The sequence below is a fragment of the Protopterus annectens genome, chromosome 12.part0 (genome assembly GCF_019279795.1).
Source record: "Protopterus annectens isolate FY-2018-M chromosome 12.part0, PAN1.0, whole genome shotgun sequence".
Classification (NCBI taxonomy): Eukaryota; Metazoa; Chordata; order Ceratodontiformes; family Protopteridae; genus Protopterus; species Protopterus annectens.
In genome coordinates, this window is record NC_056746.1 from 1,263,707,060 (window position 1) to 1,263,726,530 (window position 19,471).

A 19,471-nucleotide genomic window follows, 5' to 3' on the forward strand; every position below is an offset into this window, starting at 1 on the left:
GTCAATGAAGACTGCAGATGATAGGTAGTTATTGTTGCGGTTATAGTTGATTGTGTTGGTAAAGGAGAGTAGTGCAGTGGTAGTGCTGTGGAAGGGTCTGAAGCCGTGCTGACAGTTGGCAAGTAGGTTATGATGTAGAAGGTGGTTAAGAAGCTGCTTGTGGATACATTTTTCCATGATTTTAGCTATAGGTGATAGAAGAGCTATAGGACGAAAGTTAGAAAGGTCATTAGATTTACCTCCTTTGTGTAGAGGGATGATGTGAGATATCTTCCAGATAGAGGGGAAAATTCCTTCATTAATGGATCGATTTATCAGTATAGAGATGGGGTAGGAAATAGCCTTGGCTCCTATTTGTAGGAATTCAGCTGGGAGTTTGTCAGCAGAGGGGGTGGTTGGTCTTAGCTTTTTGAGCAGTGATAAGATGAAGGAGGTTGATACAGGTTGAAAATGAAAGGATGGAGATACATTTATAGCAGGTAAGAGTAGCTTAGAGGTGTCAGGAGTTAGGTGACTAGCAAGGGTTTGGATATTATTAGTGAAGAATGAATTGAAGTCATTGGCTATTTGTGTGGGGTTGTCTGGGTTAGAGTATTGAGGGTTGGGTGTGATAGGTTGGCCTAGGGATAGGAGATTGTTCATACTGGCCCAGAACTTTTTAGGTTCCTTTTTGGAGGTTTGTTGAAATTGGAGGTAGTAGTTTTTTTTATCTGTCAGGATGGCTTTTTTGTACTGTTTCTAAGTTGTCTGAAGTTTTGGTGGTCAGTTGGGTTCTTGGTGGAACGCCATTTCACCCAAGATTTATTTCTTTGATTGATTTTCTGCCTAGTGTTGTAGGTTAGCCAGGGAGCAGGTTTAGCCTTGGTTCTAATAGTTTATTCTTAAAATCTCCTTATATTGTAGTGTATTTTCCAAATCCCCTCCCCTAAGGGTCTATATTTACCTGCTCCAAATAGTTAATTTATTCTATTCTTCCAGTTCCATTTACATGAGAATTCACTGAAGGTGCTAATACTGCAAAAATGCTAGAAGTAAAACATCATGTCTTTTTGATGCAACTGTCTAAAGGAATCCAAAATCTTATCAAATAGTACTATTCATAGGGATTGATCTTTTTTGTAATATTGGATTGATAATTGTATAAAAGAATATATGTGATATATGTTTGTAACTATGAACATGTTAACATGGTTTGTTTTCTTTTACCTAAATGTATGTTTGCCTATGACTTAAGTGATAAATCAATAAAGATGTTAACAAATAATACTGTTCATAGATAAAGGTTGGATTGTGAATACTGGTTATTGGAACAGAGCATTAGGCAGCTTATATTATTACAATGTATAATATTCCAAATTCTTATTGTGGATATTTAAATCAGACTAGTTATCCAAACATCACAGATGTAGTTTAAAGTCAGGATACTAGTTTCAGTCAGAAATATCATCAACATTTCATGTTTTTTTTTCTTCTTAAACTGGACAGATATATAAAAAGGTAACATCCACTGCTGGAAATGGAATTTAGAACCAACAGTTCATTGGCAATACAGTTTAAGGAGAGTAATATGTTAAGATAGATATTTTTGGACCAGTTTTCTGTCCTTTATCCAATCACTATGATTGGAAAAGTCTTAGAAACAAAATAATTTAAAGCCAGGGTAATGAAGGCATTTAAATTAAATTGCCACAAAATCTCCTTATATTGTAGTGTATTTTCCAAATCCCCTCCCCTAAGGGTCTATATTTACCTGTTCCAAAATACCAAAAAGAAATTCACAATGTGTGGGTATTATATTTCCATAAAACTCATATTAAAATGTAGGGCTTCAAAATTACAATGATAAATATATGATTTGGGCAGTTTAAGACTGAATACTGTAAAAAAAACAATACTCATTCTGTAGTTATATAATAACAGCTATGCAATTTTTAGAGAAACACATTCTGTGTGTACATAGCATATGTTTTACATGTTTTATACATTTTTACATGTTTTACATACTTTTTAACAGCATTATTTGTGAAGCAAATTATTTATACTGCATTTGGAGTTCATTTTTAACCCGACTTCAATTTTATTTTAATTTAAGATTTACTTATTCATGGGGTTTCATTAACATAGATATTTTAATATAGATACTTTTTTTAGGCACACACCTTTAATGCAGTTTATTTATGTAATGTATTTTATTACGCAAAGCTTTTTAAGAAAGCATGTCTTTTTAAAATCTGCAAATATGTAACAATTTGGATTAATTAACTGAAGAGACTATATAATTTGTGTTTTTTTGGTTCACTTGGTATTCTGATGAAGCCCTGATAAGAACGGGAAGAAAGAGCTTAATTTTATGTTATATTAATAAAGTATTATTGCCATGTTTCTGCTGAAGCCTCCACTTGTGTATGTAGCACACTTCACTTCCACCTTTTTGCTAGAAAAAGTAAAATACAGTAAACACTGGGAAATGCAAGCCCAGTTGAGTGAATTATTTTCTGAAATCAATGAAGACAACTGTGAGGAATCTCAACTAACTATGAAAAACAGCCAAGTTTAATCTAATCACTGCATATTCCTGTGGACACTGTACACTTCCAATATGGAGAAAAATAAAAGCTGAGAGGCTAAAAAAGAAAGGAAAAATAATTTTATTTTAAATTGTAGACAGGGAAGGAACAGATGTTTTCATAATTTCCAGTTTTGGGTCCTGCTAAATATAGCGATGCTGATATGTGATCTTCACAAATACGTTTACTTCAGAGCTAACTGTACCTACTCCATTGGTATGCAAACTTAACATTACAACATTAATTTCATTAGATGCATATGATAACAAGTCTAAATCTGTGTAATAAACAGATATGTTAAAGACCAGCTAGTCAAACAACTGATTAAATATTTGGACTCACATGCTCAAAGAGTTAACATTATTTTTTCTTTGGTAAGTGAGTTTGCCTCCAAAATGCCACTCTACACACACCAATGCATATTCCTTAAAGGAGATGCTGACTATGAACGCCACAAGTGAAATATTTACCTTTGTTTTGACTATATAATTTAACGTGCATTTTCATACTAAAAAACATTATCATCATCCTAGTATATCTGCCAGCACAACAGCAATTTCTCCAAATCCTAATGGTAAAAATACACATTCCCTGGATTCAAGAATATCTATCATGGTTTATGAATAGGTCTTACACATGGAACTGACATAGAAAACAGAAAGGATGTAAGCTATGTCAGTTTTGGATATCTACAATTCAAAAAGCTTCCATTCTGTCAAGCATTGACCTCTGAATGACTGATAATTATGCCATAGCTCAAGGAGAAACCTCAAAACTTCATGAAAGCACAGTAGCAAAAACTTAAAATCTGACTCTGACTCAGTCAGAACAAGTCAAGAGGATCAATTAGTTCTTTGCAAACCTCTTAAAGCCTTGCATGTGGTCTTACTCAACTCAGCACAAAAGGAAAAAGCCTGACAAACACACACTTCCCTTACTTTAGGGGGTATTTTTTTCTAACGGTGAACACAGACAGTGAGATTCAGCAAAGACTCTAGTGAAATAAGTCCTCTTCTTGGAAACTACTTAAATGACCTCATATTATATAATACCAAAATACCAAGATACATTTAGGTTATCACCCTATCCATTTTATGGATCTGAAAGCCAGTGACTAACTGACATCTAAATAGTCGGGAGAGGTACAACCATGGATGCTTCAGGAAAATCCCCTGGATTATGTGGGAAGATTGCCAAAAAGCATTAGTATTCTCACTAAGGGTAATATTACCAGCACTGAGGCAATAATGTCCATGCATCAATTCTTCTGGGCTAGACACTAAATTTGGATGTCTAGACTGTGATTCCCAAAGCAGGTTCTATACTCCTAGTTAGCTATAGATGGAGAGCCTGTGGTGGTCATAGGAAAAGATGCAAAGACACACTGATGGCCTAACCTTATGAAAAAAAAAAGATATGGGCTTCACAAGCTGGAAGCCAGTAGCCTTCAATCAAATCCAGTAAAGCCACATTTTCCATCAAGTGGTGGCCCCTGCTTTGGACAGAAACATGTTTTCTTTGAAACAGTAAACTAAGCATATAGGAAAGAAAAGAGGGGAAAAAAACAACCACCAGGCATCTTTCCCATGTGAAAACAGACAAGGCTGAAATTGAATTTATGCATTCAGGGCTGAACACATTTAACCCCTTTCCCAGCTTTATGGATCTAATAATCTAGTACACCTTGTAGGTTAGTAGTCAATCTCCAGCACAGCCTAAACATCACTTTCTTGTCTGCTATAATTACAGTTTGGATGGAGTAGCTGCAATGCATTCACCTCATGAACTATACACAAGGCCTTCCTCAAAATATTACTGTAAAGCTAATGATCTGTACACAATTATCAGTCTACAGTGCATAACATTTTTGATTAGTTGACTGGATTGGTTTGTCATTTCATTCACACTGATGCTGCTCAGTTTTAGGCACATTCCAGGAAAATCTGAGATTCTGAGAGACTGCATACAATCTGCAATTAAAACAAACAATTGGTGCATCCATCATAAGAAGCAGCCACTTCTTTGCAACTGCCATTTACTTATTCAAGTCTGTGCTGCATTTTTAGCAGGGACCAGGTTCCCAGCATGATGACATCCCCTGTATAGGAATGATCTAGAGAACAAAGTTTCAGTGCAACACACAGAGGTAGATCAAATAAGAATTCAGCACAAAGTCGGGAGTACAATTCATGTTGTCATTAGGCAACAATCTGGCTGCTATACTACATTAAAGACGCCAAGAGAAAAAAGGCTCATATTCAGTTAGTGTAGAAGTTTCATTGCAAGACGTATTACATTCCTGATACTGTGGGTAACAGAAACCATCTTCAAAAGGAAAAAATACTTGTATAAGCACAACTGAGAAAGGATTAAATACCTCAGTTGGGATTTGAAGCTAGGATAATTTAAATACAATTTTGGTTAAGTTATCAGGTGTTCTACTAAGGCAAGGAAAGCCTAAGAATTCCCTGGAATTCTAATGTTTTTCAATGTACAAACCATGGTGGCTACATAAATTACTTACTGTAAAACACCCCGAAGACGGGGCAATGAGTTCAGGACATCAGACTAAGATACAATGTGTCTGTTTACTACAAAGTATTAAGGCAATGGGCTTCCTCCAGAGTTTGATTTTATCCACACCCATTTGTATACTGTGTGACTGTGAGCAAGTCACTTACCCAGACAGTGCTCACAGGTCTTGTGCCTAGTAAACTATTACCCACTTAACAACTGAATACAATAAAATAAATAAATACTAACTTCACCAGTGATACCTAAAAATCCCATGGCATGCTAACCGTTGCCAGTGCAAATATCAGTTGCTACATAAATAATTACAAGTACCTGGGAGTGTTCCGAGTGTGTTTATGAAATAAACACAAGAGTACAAGTGCGAAAGCATTTGCTGCCTCATCTGGGAATGAGAGAGGGAGTTATTACGGCAATCATTTTCCTATAGTCAGTAATAGTACCCACTCAACTCCATTCTATTCCTTCTAACATCCAAAAGTAAAAAATTTACCTTTCTACTTATAGGTGAAAAACAAATACAGAAGCTACCTCTGCTACCATCTCCTGGGTAAGGTTGCTGTTGTAAAAGGCAGACACTCCATGCCGACCAACAGATTCGAAGATGTCAGCCAGATCAGGACGCCTCATAAACATTTCAGGAAGCCATGGCTGGTCATCAGGAAAGAATATTTGCTGGAACGTTTCTGAGACATTTTGGTCCTTCATTTCCAAAATGGCCTTGGCTTTGAAAAACAAAAGCAATAACAAAAATGTGTAAGGCAATGTATAATATGTGGGTCAAGTATTTGCCTTAACATGCAACCATTTCTCGATAATTGAAGCTCTGAACTCTCAATGGTCATCTCTCTTTTTCCTTATCTTTTTGTATACAATAGAGATCTAAACATTTTTCTTTTAGTTTTCTTACTTTTGTAATGATACACATCACTTCTTTTACTCATATGAGACATATCTTCCCTGCCTTTTCTTGCTACTACAGCAAGAGCCCTGACTTGTCCACATGAGTCTGAGTTATATAATATCTTTTCCTCATAATAGCCAGCAATGCTTCTGTCATACATGAATGTTTAACCATAAGGTGGCCTCAGTTTTGTTATAGTTAAAGCAATAGCAGCATGGCTTGGAATATTTGCTTTAACCCCACCCTCTTCCAAATCTGCTTTAAAGACTTTTTTGGTAGCAATACTTCAAGCATATGTTTAGAAATTTCAGAATATATAACTAAACCACTGCTTCCCTATTTAATCAAACTGGTGCATTAATTCATCTTCATACTCCACTCTAGTCATCTTTTGACCCGGCCTCACAGAACCATGGATACGAAATGTCCTGTCCCTATATCTCTTCCCTTGCTTGGCCCAGTAGACTACATACCATACAGACATCAGGAAGTTGGTGGTTTAATGGGATAATGGCCAGTGCCAGCTTTCCATCTTACTTGCCTGGCTGGAGCAGTTTAGCAGAACGGTGCCATAACACAATCCACGTTGGGATGTCCCACACCTAGGGAGAGAAAAAGTAAGCAGACAGCTCCAAAAACTCCTCTCCAGGCTGCTACTACACTCTGAGTAATGAAGGTGTCTGAGCAGCGGGTAGAGAGGGAAGGTGGAAATGGGTTTTATGGGTACCCACTCCAATCTACTGGTGTCCAGGTGAAATGGGATGAAGATAGAGAAATGATACTATGACAGTGAATACAAGCAAACATCCACAATTAACATCCTAATACAACAGTACTCTGATCATCATCGGTTCATAGGTAGGTACTAGGCTATTGGCCCTAGGGCCTATATAAGCCTAGCAAACATTGCCCTGGCTTTTGCCACCCAAGAAAATTATTTTCCTGTGCCCCTGTCAAGCGGAGCCACAGAAGTGATCCCCGGGGTGAATTTCCTATCTCCCATCCAATCATCAAGATTTTTCTTGAAGAGTGCTAATGAAGAGCTTTGTTTGATATAGCTAGGTAGTTTGTTCCAGAATATGCAAAGTCTCTGAGACAGGAATGCTATTCAATGTGGTAATACTGACTCTTGAGGAAACTTCCTTTACTTAGAGAGGGTACCTAGCCCTTGGAAAAGACAGGGAAAAACACCCTGCAGAAAGGCTGTGGCAAAACATGCCCTGAAAGCACTGCATGGGTTGTAATGCTTAAAGATGAACAAGTAGTCACCTGCAGGACAAGGCATACTGAGTACTAATCCTGCTGAGAAAGGCAGTGGTAACTGATGTGACCCTGGTGGAATGATCCATACCTCTCAACCTGCAGACATTGAAAATAAGAATAAAGGCTGCTGAAAAGTAGGTACATCCAGCTAAAAATCAGGAATTCTAATTAGCATATCCTTTGTATACCAAATAGAACATAGCTCTTCTCATTTTCTGTAGGAATGTGGCATACTTCTCGGAAATACATGTTTAAAACAGTGTGCCAAAAATGATGGAAAATGCAAGCATAGTATCTAAGAGAGTGAGTGTAAAATATGTAAACTTTAATGAACTGCACTTCAGAATTCTACCACACAAGGTCATTACTTTTTGTTTCAGGAAAAAGGGAGACGCATGATGTGTGCCCTCTTTCTTTAAATGATTGTTGTCAATAGTATGTTGATAATATTGTGTGGACATCTGTGTATTAAATGGATTAAAAAAATCACATGTGATGAGGGTGAGTCAGAAAACTGCATGAAGGAGTAAATCTAGACAGAAAATATAGACATATCTCCAAAAAATTGGGACATTTGGTACAGAGGAAATCAGGCCAGAAAATAGGAATGTTCCTCCAAAAATAGGGACAATTAAGAGGTCTGTAAAGATCCTTTACAATACCTGGAACTGTGTTAATGTGAGAGGAGTAACAGAAACAGATGCAGTGCGCTGCCCATTCAGATACGTCTTGCTTGCTAATATGCCCCCCCAACTGACTTTTGACAAACAAAAGGAATAACTTGTCAGATTTCCTAATTTGTTTTGTTCTTCCCAAATAAAATCTTAGTTATCTGTGGACAAAATACAGAATGTTTTCCTCCTTATTCTGCTGTGACAGAAAGAATATAGGGAGGTGAATGGTCTTGTTCAAGGGTAACTCTACCACCCCTTAGGTGTGAAAGAAGGGCTAGTTCTCACTGTAACTTTGTCTTTGATAAAGACTAGAAAAGGGTTCTTACAAGTGAGGCCCTACAGTTCAGAAATCATTTCAGCAGCTTTTGAGCAAATGTTACTGCCATCAGCACAGTGGAAGCAGCAGTAGGTTGGGATGGAGGCAGGTGAGTTTCCCCAACACAAAGTTAGCCCCCCCCCCCCCATTTCAGTGATTTTTTTTCTTTGGGTGGCCTCAAATGCAACACCCCTTTAAAGAACTGTTTAACTGGCAACTGACAGACAAAGTACTTAATATTAAATTATTTCTCAGAGATTTATCCAGAGTTTTTATTTTCTTGGTTTTGTTGTTTACTCTGGGTTTCTGGCTGTGTTAGTACAATTTGTTTTATTTTAAAAAGTTGTTAGAATAAAGAATAGTTGTGTAAAATCTTATCATAGCCATATATGTCCTTCCCTTCTGTGTTGCAGTATTCTTTATATATGGGTTGTATTCTGCCCATCGAGCCGACGTCCGACCTGTATACAACAGCTTAGAGCCACTGCCTGTAGGTGAGACATCGCACGAAGGCACAGACAATGTCAGCCATAAAAAGGGACATCTGCACATATGATCTTCAGAATAAGAAAGCCCCATGTTCAAAAGGAGCCTAAGGAGATCATCCTAGGAAAGAGCAAGTTGTAGGGGGAAGGAGGGAGGGATACAATACTGCAATATAGAAGAGAAGGGCATCTATGGTTAAGGTAAGATTTTATACAACTATTTAATGTCCTTCTATTCAATGTTGTGGTATTCTTTACATATGGGAGAGTGCAAAAACTGAAAGGGAACCCAGGAAGGAGGATAGAGTAGGAAATGGCTAAGAGGAAGCGCCTTCCAGGAATCCATGCAGAATTGCCCTTGCAAAACCTGCCCTGGGCCTAGAAACAGTGTCCAATTTGTAATGCTTGGTAAAAGTGTGAACAGATGATCAAGTGGCAGCTTCCAGTATGGAATGAGCATGTAGACCTTTAAAAAAGGCCCCTAAGGATGCCACTGATCTAGTGGAGTGGGCCTTAACAGAAGACAATATGGACTTCCCCCATGGAATTCATAACAAAACACAATAGTGTTAGAAATCCATGTGGAAATGGTTTGTTTAGATACAGGTAAACACAGAGCCCTGGGATGAAAGGAAAAAAAAAGTTGGTCAGATCTTCTAATGGGCTTAGTTTTGTTTAGATAATATCTGAGTTGTCTGTGAACATCCAAGGTATGCAAAATCCTCTCATTGGGGGGTTATGGTGAAGTGAAAAAGGTAGGCAATTGGATGGACTGATTTAGGGACAACTCATTCACCACTTTGGGCATGAAGCTAGGATTAGTTCTCAAGAATACCCTGTCCCTATGAAAAATGAGGAATGGAGGGAAAGCTATCAATGCCTGAATCTCAGAGACCCTTCTAGCAGAAGTTAACGCTACCAGAAGCACAGCTTTCCATGTGCAGAACTTAAGAGAGGCAGAAGCTGCTGTTTCAAAAGGGGCCTGAGTAAGTTTTTCCAACACATAGTTAATATCCCAAGAAGAGGAACTGGTTTCCTGGGGGGTCTTAAGTGTAGGACAACTTTAAGAAAAAGCTTAACTTCTAACCTAGAAGCTAAGGGGGAAGTCAAAGGCAAACATGCAGACAGAGCAGAACAATGACTTTAACTGAGAAATAGGAAACGCCACTGTTGAGCAACTCAGACAGGTAAGAAAGTACTAAGGGAATGTCCACACCAAAGGGATCCTCTTTCCTTTTTTGGCACCAAATGGAAAATCTCTTCCACTTGGAAATGTAAGATTTTCCAGTTTTGGGTTTTCTGGTCTCCTGCAAAACCCATAGCACGTCCTTAGAGAATAGGTGCCTGAAAGGGGTCAAAAGTTGATCACCCATAAGGTTAGTTGTAGGGTTGACACATGGGGGTAAATCAATGATCTCTTGTCCTGGGTGATTAGGTCCATCCGGTGAAGTAACTTGTAGTGATGACCATTGGCTAACTGCAGAAGAAGAGGGAACCAGTGCAGTCTTGGTCGAAAGGGGATCACTAGCAAGATTTGTTTTTTTCCTGTAGAATTTTCAACAGGACTTTCTGAATTAAGGGAAAGGGGGGAATGCATACATAAACATCCCCTTCGATGAGAAAGGAAGAGCATCCACCTTCCACAGTTGAGGGTGAGGGACCCTTGCACAAAAGCGAGGAAGTTGCCTGTTCATAGGGGAGGCAAAAAGGTCCATTTCTGGGATACCCCACCAGTGAACTAGATCCAGGAACACATCTCTGTGAAGCATCCACTCATGGGATTGTATCACAGATCTGCTTAGTGCATCTGCTACCAAATTCTGAGCCAAAGGAAGGTACACAGCATGTAGAGTCACTTTGAATTGACTAGTCAATTCCCAAGCCTTAATGGCCAGGCAACAAAGAAGATGAGATTTTGTGCCCCCCTGCTTGTTTATGTACCAAAGTATTGTGGTATTGCCTGTGAGAATCTTGAGGGGCCCTGGATGAAATAGAGAGTGGAAGGTCTGTAGGGCTAAAACCAGAGCCCTCATTTCCCTGATGTTGATATGCTCCTTCCTTTGAGAAGGGGACCAAAGACCCTGAACATTCTTGGAAGCAAAGGTTCCTCCCCAACCCAAGTCCAAGGTGTCTGTGAAAAGTTGCTGAACTGGTTGAGGTATCTGAAGAGGTAGGCCAGGGTTCAGACTGAGTTGCTGCATCCACCAATGTAACTCTTTTTTCACACACGGGAGCAGGGAAATCAAAACCTCTAAGGGATGAGCATGGTGGGACCAAACTGTCTTTAAGAATCACTGGAACTTCATGTGTAGTTTTACTGTGGGCACCATGGGGATAGTGGAGGCCATGAACCCCAGTCAGAAACTCCCTGGCTGAAATGGAAGGAAGAGGCAGAAGAGCCTCCAAGAAGTTTTTGAGATAAGCTACTTTTTCCACAGGAAGAAAAACCATCATCAAGTCTGAGTGGAACCTGCAGCTGAGAAATATTAAGATCCTGACTTGGTGAAAGGGCTGATTTTTTGAAATTTATTGAGGAACCTAGGGCCTGGCGAAAGGGAATGGCTATGTTCATATGCTAGGTTAACACGTCTGGCCTGTTGCCCGGAAACAGCAGATCATCCAAGTATGGGTAGACTTGTAGGCTTTTTAGTTTTAAATAAGCAATAGCTGGGGGGCAAACACTTTGTAAATACCCTTGGAGCAGTAGATAGGCCAAAGGCAAGGCAGTAAACTGAAAATGCAAGGAACCCACTGAGAAATGCAAACACGTCCTGAAGTGGGGATGAATAGGGATAAGCAGGTAAGCATCCTTGAGAGTCAGAGAAACTAAGAAGGCTTGAGGAGGGACCAGGGGGATAAGAGTAGGCAAGGATAGCATTCTGAAAGACGGCATCACCAGGAAAGTGGTTAGTAGGGAAACATCTAAATTAGACCTCCAAGGACCATCTTTCCTTGGAACTAGAAACATCCTGGAGTAGAATCCCCTCCTCATTTGGTTTGGAGGGACAGACTGGATAGTGCCTTGATGAGAAAGTTGACCAAGTATCGAGGAAAGCAGATGAAGATGACTGGAGGGGGCTTGAGGTATTCCCTGAAAGGGGTGAAGGGTCTCCCAAGTCATAAAATATCTGTTTCGGATAACTGAAATCACCCAGGAGTCCTGAGTGATATCCATCCAAGCAGAAAGGGAAAGAGGGAGGCGAAGAGGCAGAGGGTATGACTTGGAAGAGGGAGCAGAGAGTCATAGAGGACATTCTCTAGGCTGAAAGGGCTGCTGAGAAGGGGCAGCAGAAGTAACAGCCTTAGCCTGTGGGTGTCTCCAGGAAGACTTACAAGGCCTAGTTCCAGAAGGGGTAGAAGTGGAGGAGCGAGCAGGTTTTCTGACAAGGGGTGCCTTGGCTGGGAAGTTCTATGAAATTTTGGAACTGGCAAAACAAGCAAGTGTTTCAAATCTTGAAGCTCCTTGCCTTTTTTCTGCAGTGATTTAAACAATTCTGCAGCTGTTTTGCAAAAGGGAGGAATTATCAAGAGGGGCCTCAAGCAATTTTGTCTTTTTGAGTCTTTGGTTGTCTAAGAATAGATTCAAGGCTGACAGATGACTGGACAATGTTTTAGGAACAAAGGCTTGACAAATGGAGCAGTTCCGGTGGTTGCGATTAGGCCCTAAACAAAACAAGCAAAGCTCGTGGCTATCTTTATGTGGAACTTGCCTTTCACACCTACACTTGCCCTTTCTGGATGGCATTAACAAAAACAAAAGGCAGTAACAATATGTTAAATCCCCTATGGGGTACTTGTCTGAAGCTGGAAGATGACACCAATGGTAGGCTGAACATATGAGTCAACCTTTTCTGAATGGCAGCAAAAAAGTTCAGAAGATCATACGTGCAGACGTCCTTTTTATGGCTGACATTGTCTGTGCCTTCGTGAGACATCTCACGTAAAGGCAGTGGCTCTAAGCTGTTGTATACAGGGTGGATGTTGGGCCAATGGGCAGAATACAACCCATATGTAAAGAATACTGCATCATTGAATAGAAGAACATCAGGATTTGTGTTAGCATGCATTTTCTGAAGGATAAAAAGTCTGATAGTCAAATGTATGTCATTACTCAGTGACTTCAATCCTTCGTGATTTGCCAGAAAAGCACGAAATTTATCAGGAACAGAACAAAAATATTTGGCAAAAATCTAGGCATTCCTTGAAAATCTAGAAAATTGAGAGGAATTAGATGCATAGCATGTCCTCAGAATGGATCTACTTTGTTTGTTCGAAAATATTTTACATCGAACAAAGTAGATGCCCAGTTCAGTGAAAGTGCATTTCAATGAAAGTGCACTTTCCTTAAAGCCTAGTCACTGGATCGGCTGACTAAAAAAAACAAACAAAAAAAAAAAAACAAAAAAAAACAAAACATAGAAAACATGTTTTGCAGGGGGGTCAAGCCTCCCTGCACCCTCCATACTCCCCTACTTAAATATAACAACTCAGGGATTGCACTACAGCGAGGAATAGGGAATATTCCCATTCAGCGGTGTACTGTGATCTCCGTACCTCGTTTTTGAAGTTTTGGTACTTCGAACAACTGGGCTCGACCAAGTGGGTTTCAAAGTACTTAAACTTCATACAAATTAAGTAAACCCCCACAGAATACATTGCCTGAAAGGAAGGAAGGAGTGCTTAATCATCTGCAATGGAAACCATAAAATTCTCATGCTGGAGTGAATTATGAACTCTTGTTTTGGGTTAAGACATCAACATGCTAAACTAAATGGACAAGTTATGCCCTTGTCAGACACGGACTATATTACCATGGTAGTTTATAGCCCTTAAATTTTGCATACAGATAACCCAGAAATATGCCAAAAAAGGGTATGCTGAGACTTTTACAAGTCTCTGTGAAGACTGCTCTGAAGTACTGGGACAGAAAGTGACCCTTGCCAGAGGGAAGGAATTCTTTTGCTGTTCAGCGTGCAGTAGTGGCACCAGGAACATCAGCTGAATGAACAAAGTGCAACTTTGGAAGGTTTAAGGTTGTCTAGAGTGTTCTAGATCTCCTTCAAGGATGTTGTCTGGATTAGGAAATCATCCAGTTATCTGTAAATGTAAATGCACTTTTCCTGCAGAAAACAATTACTGGAGCTACGCATTTTGTAAATATCCTAACTGTGCTAGACAAGCCAAATGGAAAGGAGGTAAACTGGTAGTAAGACCACCCCTTCCCCACGCATATACACACTGTAAATCTGAGGAACTGCCTGTTCTGGGAAAATGAAGGTAGGCATTTTTCAAGTCAAGGATGACCATGAAAGCTTGCAGAAGAAAGTAGATGTCTTTCCATGTTTGGTGTTTGCAGCTTTTAGAAACTTGCTTGATCTGGAAAGATGCAAAATTCACGTTCCTTGTTTTCTTGGTACTAGGAAAAGTCTGGACTGAAATGCCAATCCTATCTGCTTTTCTGGTACCATTGTTATGGTTGCTTTAGCAAGTCATTTAGCAGGAGTAGGATGTGGTAGATTTAAACTTTAGGAACATGGCAAAATGCCTAAAATGTTATTTGGAAATGCAGTCTGTTTTTAATATCTGCAGGACCCAACTGACCTGTGTGATTGCTTGCTATTTAGCTTACATCCTGTCTTTAAAGGGGGGTATTATGGGGGTTAGAGTAGGTGTAGGTGGTTGGGGTGCAGGGATGGGCTAGCTGTGCTGCTTCATAGGTGCTTCCTCTGAGTTTCATGGCCATAAGTTCTCCCAGGCTTTTCCCTCTGACCACTTGCATTTTTTTCCCTACAGCAATTATTGCTGGCCTTCTGTGATTTGCTCTTATCCTGTCTGTGGTAGAAATGTCAACTTCTAATGCAGTGCAAGTGAATGAAAAAGGTTCTTCACTGCCTGTATGGACTGCATTGCACAGTTTTCCCTTTCCCCAGGTTTCTCAAACACATTTTTGTGTAGTGGTCCAAAGAGAAGCTCCTTGTCCAAAGGGTCACTCAAGCTGTTCTGTATTCACATACTCTGGCAGGTGTGTCCTTATTCAAGTGAGTTTCCTAACCACAGAGCAGCTGCTCTATATGATGCATGCACTGCATCATACCTGCATTTCTTGGAATGCCTGGCAATCTGAGAAATGGGAATGCATAGGTCAAGTATCACCATTTTTACTCACTTATTCTGTACTTCCTTTGCCTTTTGTCTCAGTTGGTTAACTTTAGCATATGAAACTGACAGTCTACAGACCTGACAGCCAGGGTAGCTAAGGTATAAATTTTCCACAAAGCAGTCAAGAGTTCTGCTCTCTTTTCATTGAGAAGAAGATTCCTGGATGTGCACTGGATCCCTTGCTGAAATCCAAGTACATAACAGCTAGATCAGCCACAGGATTCTTATACAGCTGCTTGAAGAAAAGGGCATAACGATTCCTGAAAAAACAACCAGGCTTCCTATGAGCAGAAGGATAGAAATTGGACTACAACGGCACACTAGTGAATGTGTTATTCAGGACTTCTTAGACTAACAGAGAGGCAAAGAATGTGGGCTCAGGCAGGCACAACAAACTCCTATATCAATTCTGGGCCTGAGAGAACTCCCCAACATTCCATTTAAAGGGTTCCTTCCTTCCTTTTGGAAAGTGTATCCCTAAATGAGACGAGGTGTCCTTGGTGTCTGACTCTAGTAAACACAAGCACAATAACCAAGAAAATCAGGAATTGAGAGATGGAAGTCACAGACACTCCAGTAGGCAAAATAAAACACTTTATTGAGCGCTTTTGTCTCAGCATAACAGACTTCTTCAGAATAAATAAAACCATAAATTTGTAAGTTTAAATACATACTCCTGCCACATGATAGGTTAACAGTGCCCTAACCACACCCCCATTATTACAGCCTAAATCATAAAAACAATTAAAACTGTACAACAAATATAACAAATGCATTCCTTATAGATCATATACAATAGGCATATCTACATTTTAAAAAAAGACAAAGAGAGATTTTATCATTCAAGCCAGGAAATACACTGGCATTTAATCTGACCTGCCATTTCATTTCAATAAATTCTAAATAGTTGTCGACAGGACCCCCCCACTTTGTCCTAAATCTACATGGTCAATGACACAAAATTTAAAGAAATGAGTGTGGTACCCATTAATATACCTGAATAGGGCATTTTTTTTCATTTTTGTTAGTTATGTCATAGAAATGTTGGTAAATGCTTTGCTTGATAGCCCTTTTTGTTTTGCCTACGTAGAATCCATCGCATGACTGACAGAGAGCCACATAAACCACCCCTTAGAGTAACAAAAATACTTTTTCTTGGGTCTAATTTTCCCAAAGTTCTTGTTAATCATGAATTTACATTGCAGACACCTACCGCATTTGAAACTACTACCCTTTTCTACCAAAGGTAGTGATCTCTCTAGTAACCCCTTAAAGGAAGCCTCCTTTTTGTAAACTGTAATGGGGGGTTTTCTCATTCACTAAAAAAATCCTCAAGGTCAGAAATCATTCTGGCCAATCTGACATATTGCCTTTTCACCACTTTCTTTTGGTGAATGGGATGCCAGCTACTGTAATGCAGAAGTGAGTTTGAATAAGTGGGTTTTCTAATATAACAGGGGAGGAGAAGTTTTTTTTTAGTGTAATCCTTCTTCAGTGTCACATCCAAATAATGAAGTCTATCCTTGTCCATTAAAAAGGCCCAGTACTTTTTCTTTCCCCACACATGCTATGGTTCACCTTTTTGAAAAGTTATGTGAACCTTTTTGAAAAGTTATGTGAAACAGACATCAGGAGCCTCACCCAGTAAGCACCGGTTTACAATATAAATAATCTTACCGTAGATGAAATTGATTTATTACAACATATTATTTCTAACAAGCAGATTAGGGTTATGAAACCGGACAAAGGTGGAGGTTTAGTGATCATGGACATTAAGGATTACATTAACAGGATGTTAGAACATTGATACATATGTTGGGGTCTCCCATAATGAGTTGAATATAGCTTATAGAAATATAGATCTTGTCTTCGATGAATTATTGTTAAATGGGCAGATCACTTGGGCAGATCACTTTGGATGACCATTAATTTCTAGCAATGCCATATCCATGGATTCCAATTATTTTTGGGATCCCTAAAATACATAAATGCATTACAAACCCCCCCCCACTCCATTCAATAGTGGATGCAAAGGCATCCAAGACCTTTTGTATAGCTAAGTTTATTGATTTCAAGGTCAAGTATGTCTTGGTAGCATCCATTGTGGCTTGGGCACTAATGTCTATTATTTAGCTGTGCAATCTGCTATGAAGCCCTTAATACAGGGACAGGTACCCAAGACAGCAATCCTGTCTCCTTCAACATCTATATGGGTGTCCCATTCAGAAGACTGACTTATCAGAAAGTTAAACTTCATATGGTCAAGACCATATGATCGACTTTCTGAAATGTCAAGGGTTTTGAATGGAGATCACGGTACAGTGGGGATTGGGGAGTTAACCATTTCTTCACTGTAGTGTGACCTTGGAGTTGGTATACATATGATATGCAGGGGGGCTTGCCCGCTCTGCAAAAAAATAGATCTGCCGCAATACAGTTTTGTCAAAGAGAGCACATGTATATATAACTGAGTAGACGTCTTCAAGAAAGTCTCTGAAGCAGTATATAGTGGCCAATGAGTTCATACAGCATACCTAGATCTGACAAATGCCTTTTACACTATTCCCCTTGATAAAATTGTAAGGAAGTCTGTAGTGCCCTCATGTAAGATGGATAGCAAACTGGCTGACAGACAGAACACACAATGTTAATGTAGCAGATGTTACCTTAGAAAGTAAAACAATGACTAGTGGCATTCTTCAGGACTCACTACTGGGTCCCTTCTGTTCATTTCTGATTCTCAAATCTCTAAACCACTAATCTAAACATATGGTTATCTAAATTTGCTGAATTGTCAATTTTCATTTCTATTCCTTCTCATCTGATTCTGATAACAAATGATCTCCAGTATTTCCCAAATATAGCTCATCACACGTAACATGACAAAGCCTTTTCTATAATCTCTGCAGCATAGTTTTCCTCTCTCTTACCTACCAACTTTCTGTTGGCAAACTATCCTGCTGACATTACCCATGAGCCCTTTCTGCCATAAATGCTGGGCTTGACTAAGTGTGAGGTGTCTATTGGGCAGAATGAGTTAGATACAAGCTTGCAATCTCTGCAGCCTAACAGAGGCTTGGCACAGGCCAGAGAATATCAGTGTCATCAAATCAGGCATTATGTATAGTATATCCATCTATCTAGCTGTTATAGGAGACGAGATGAAGCAATCTCAACTTGAAGCAGGAAGCAATGCACATAAAAATATAAATTATGCCTAGTCTACTATGATCTAAACTATTTACAAATTAGTTGCCTTGACATTATCAAGAAAAGTAGTACCCAGAGGTTCTTGTCATGCCCTCTGTCTCTGTTGCCAGGCAGATAGAACTGTCAAGTGTCAGATCTTCCCTACTTCTGTTTCTATAAACAGACAGAAAGTTCATTTTGTGCATGTTTTCACTTCAGTATTAATCTTATATTAACTATCCCTGGTTTATCAGAAGAAAGTGTTACTGTACAATACATTCAGTTACTTATTCAAGGATATCTGATACAAACCTGCCTGGCCCTGAATTCTTAAAAATAGTGTAGAAAAACACATAAAAAGCCACTTCAAAGGGACAGATGCACAATGCATAGTTATATAAAATAACTTGTTCACCAAAATCTACCACCACCTCAGTCAACTCATATTACAGTCTGTTTAGCTTCATTTTTCTCCTGCAGTTTACATCATATGATACTATTTCTCCCTGTATCTACAGAAGGCAATTACTGATCAGTATAAAGGTAGTCAGACTACCTAAAGACAGTAATAGTATGACATTTTGGGGATATGATAACCCAAAGCACACTTTTGTGACTTAGCTTCAAGAAGTAACAAAAGGAAATAGTCAGCAGTTAAGACTTCTATACTAATGGTTCAAACTTATATTTTACTGAGCACACGACGTTAGTGCTTCACCATATTGAATTGATGCAGTAATACTTACCTAAGTCATGTGTTACATTAAATCCCTCTCGAGCAACATGAGCTGCGCGAGTCATCAGCTCAGACCACCGCAACCTGAGGAAACAAAGAACATTTTACTGAATTACCAAGGGCATTCAAGACATTAGCATTCAGGTACACTCACGGCGATGTAAATTAAAATGTAAGGAGGAGTTCACGTCACTCCATTGGCATTACTCATGTTTTAACAATTACGGACACAATTCTCCAAGTCTCAGCTCAAATTCTGTGCCCATTCCTCATTCAGTCAATATAGAAAGTTCACATTTGTTACTGACTCCTCATTCAGTCAATATAGAAAGTTCACATTTGTTACTGACTCCTCATTCAGTCAATATAGAAAGTTCACATTTGTTACTGACTCCTCATTCAGTCAGTATAGAAAGTTCACATTTGTTACTGACTCCTCATTCAGTCAGTATAGAAAGTTCACATTTGTTACTGACTCCTCATTCAGTCAATATAGAAACTTCACATTTGTTACTGACTCCTCATTCAGTCAATATAGAAAGTTCACATTTGTTACTGACTCCTCATTCAGTCAATAAAGAAAGTTCACGTGTTACTGACTCCTCATTCAGTCAATATAGAAAGTTCACATTTGTTACTGACTCTA

General features: G+C 39.2%; 1 protein-coding gene across 1 annotated transcript in view; it reads right to left on the reverse strand.

Annotated features, from left to right (window-relative positions):
- The window catches only part of GGT7 (gamma-glutamyltransferase 7), a 590,994-nt gene that overhangs the window by 212,106 nt on the left and 359,417 nt on the right, over nt 1-19,471 (reverse strand). Inside the window, exons 6-7 of the mRNA XM_044090287.1 lie at nt 18,836-18,909; nt 5,631-5,824 (exon numbers count right to left, since the gene is read on the reverse strand). Coding sequence (XP_043946222.1) covers nt 5,631-5,824; nt 18,836-18,909 — 268 coding nt within the window. The remainder of the gene's footprint in view (nt 1-5,630; nt 5,825-18,835; nt 18,910-19,471) is intronic.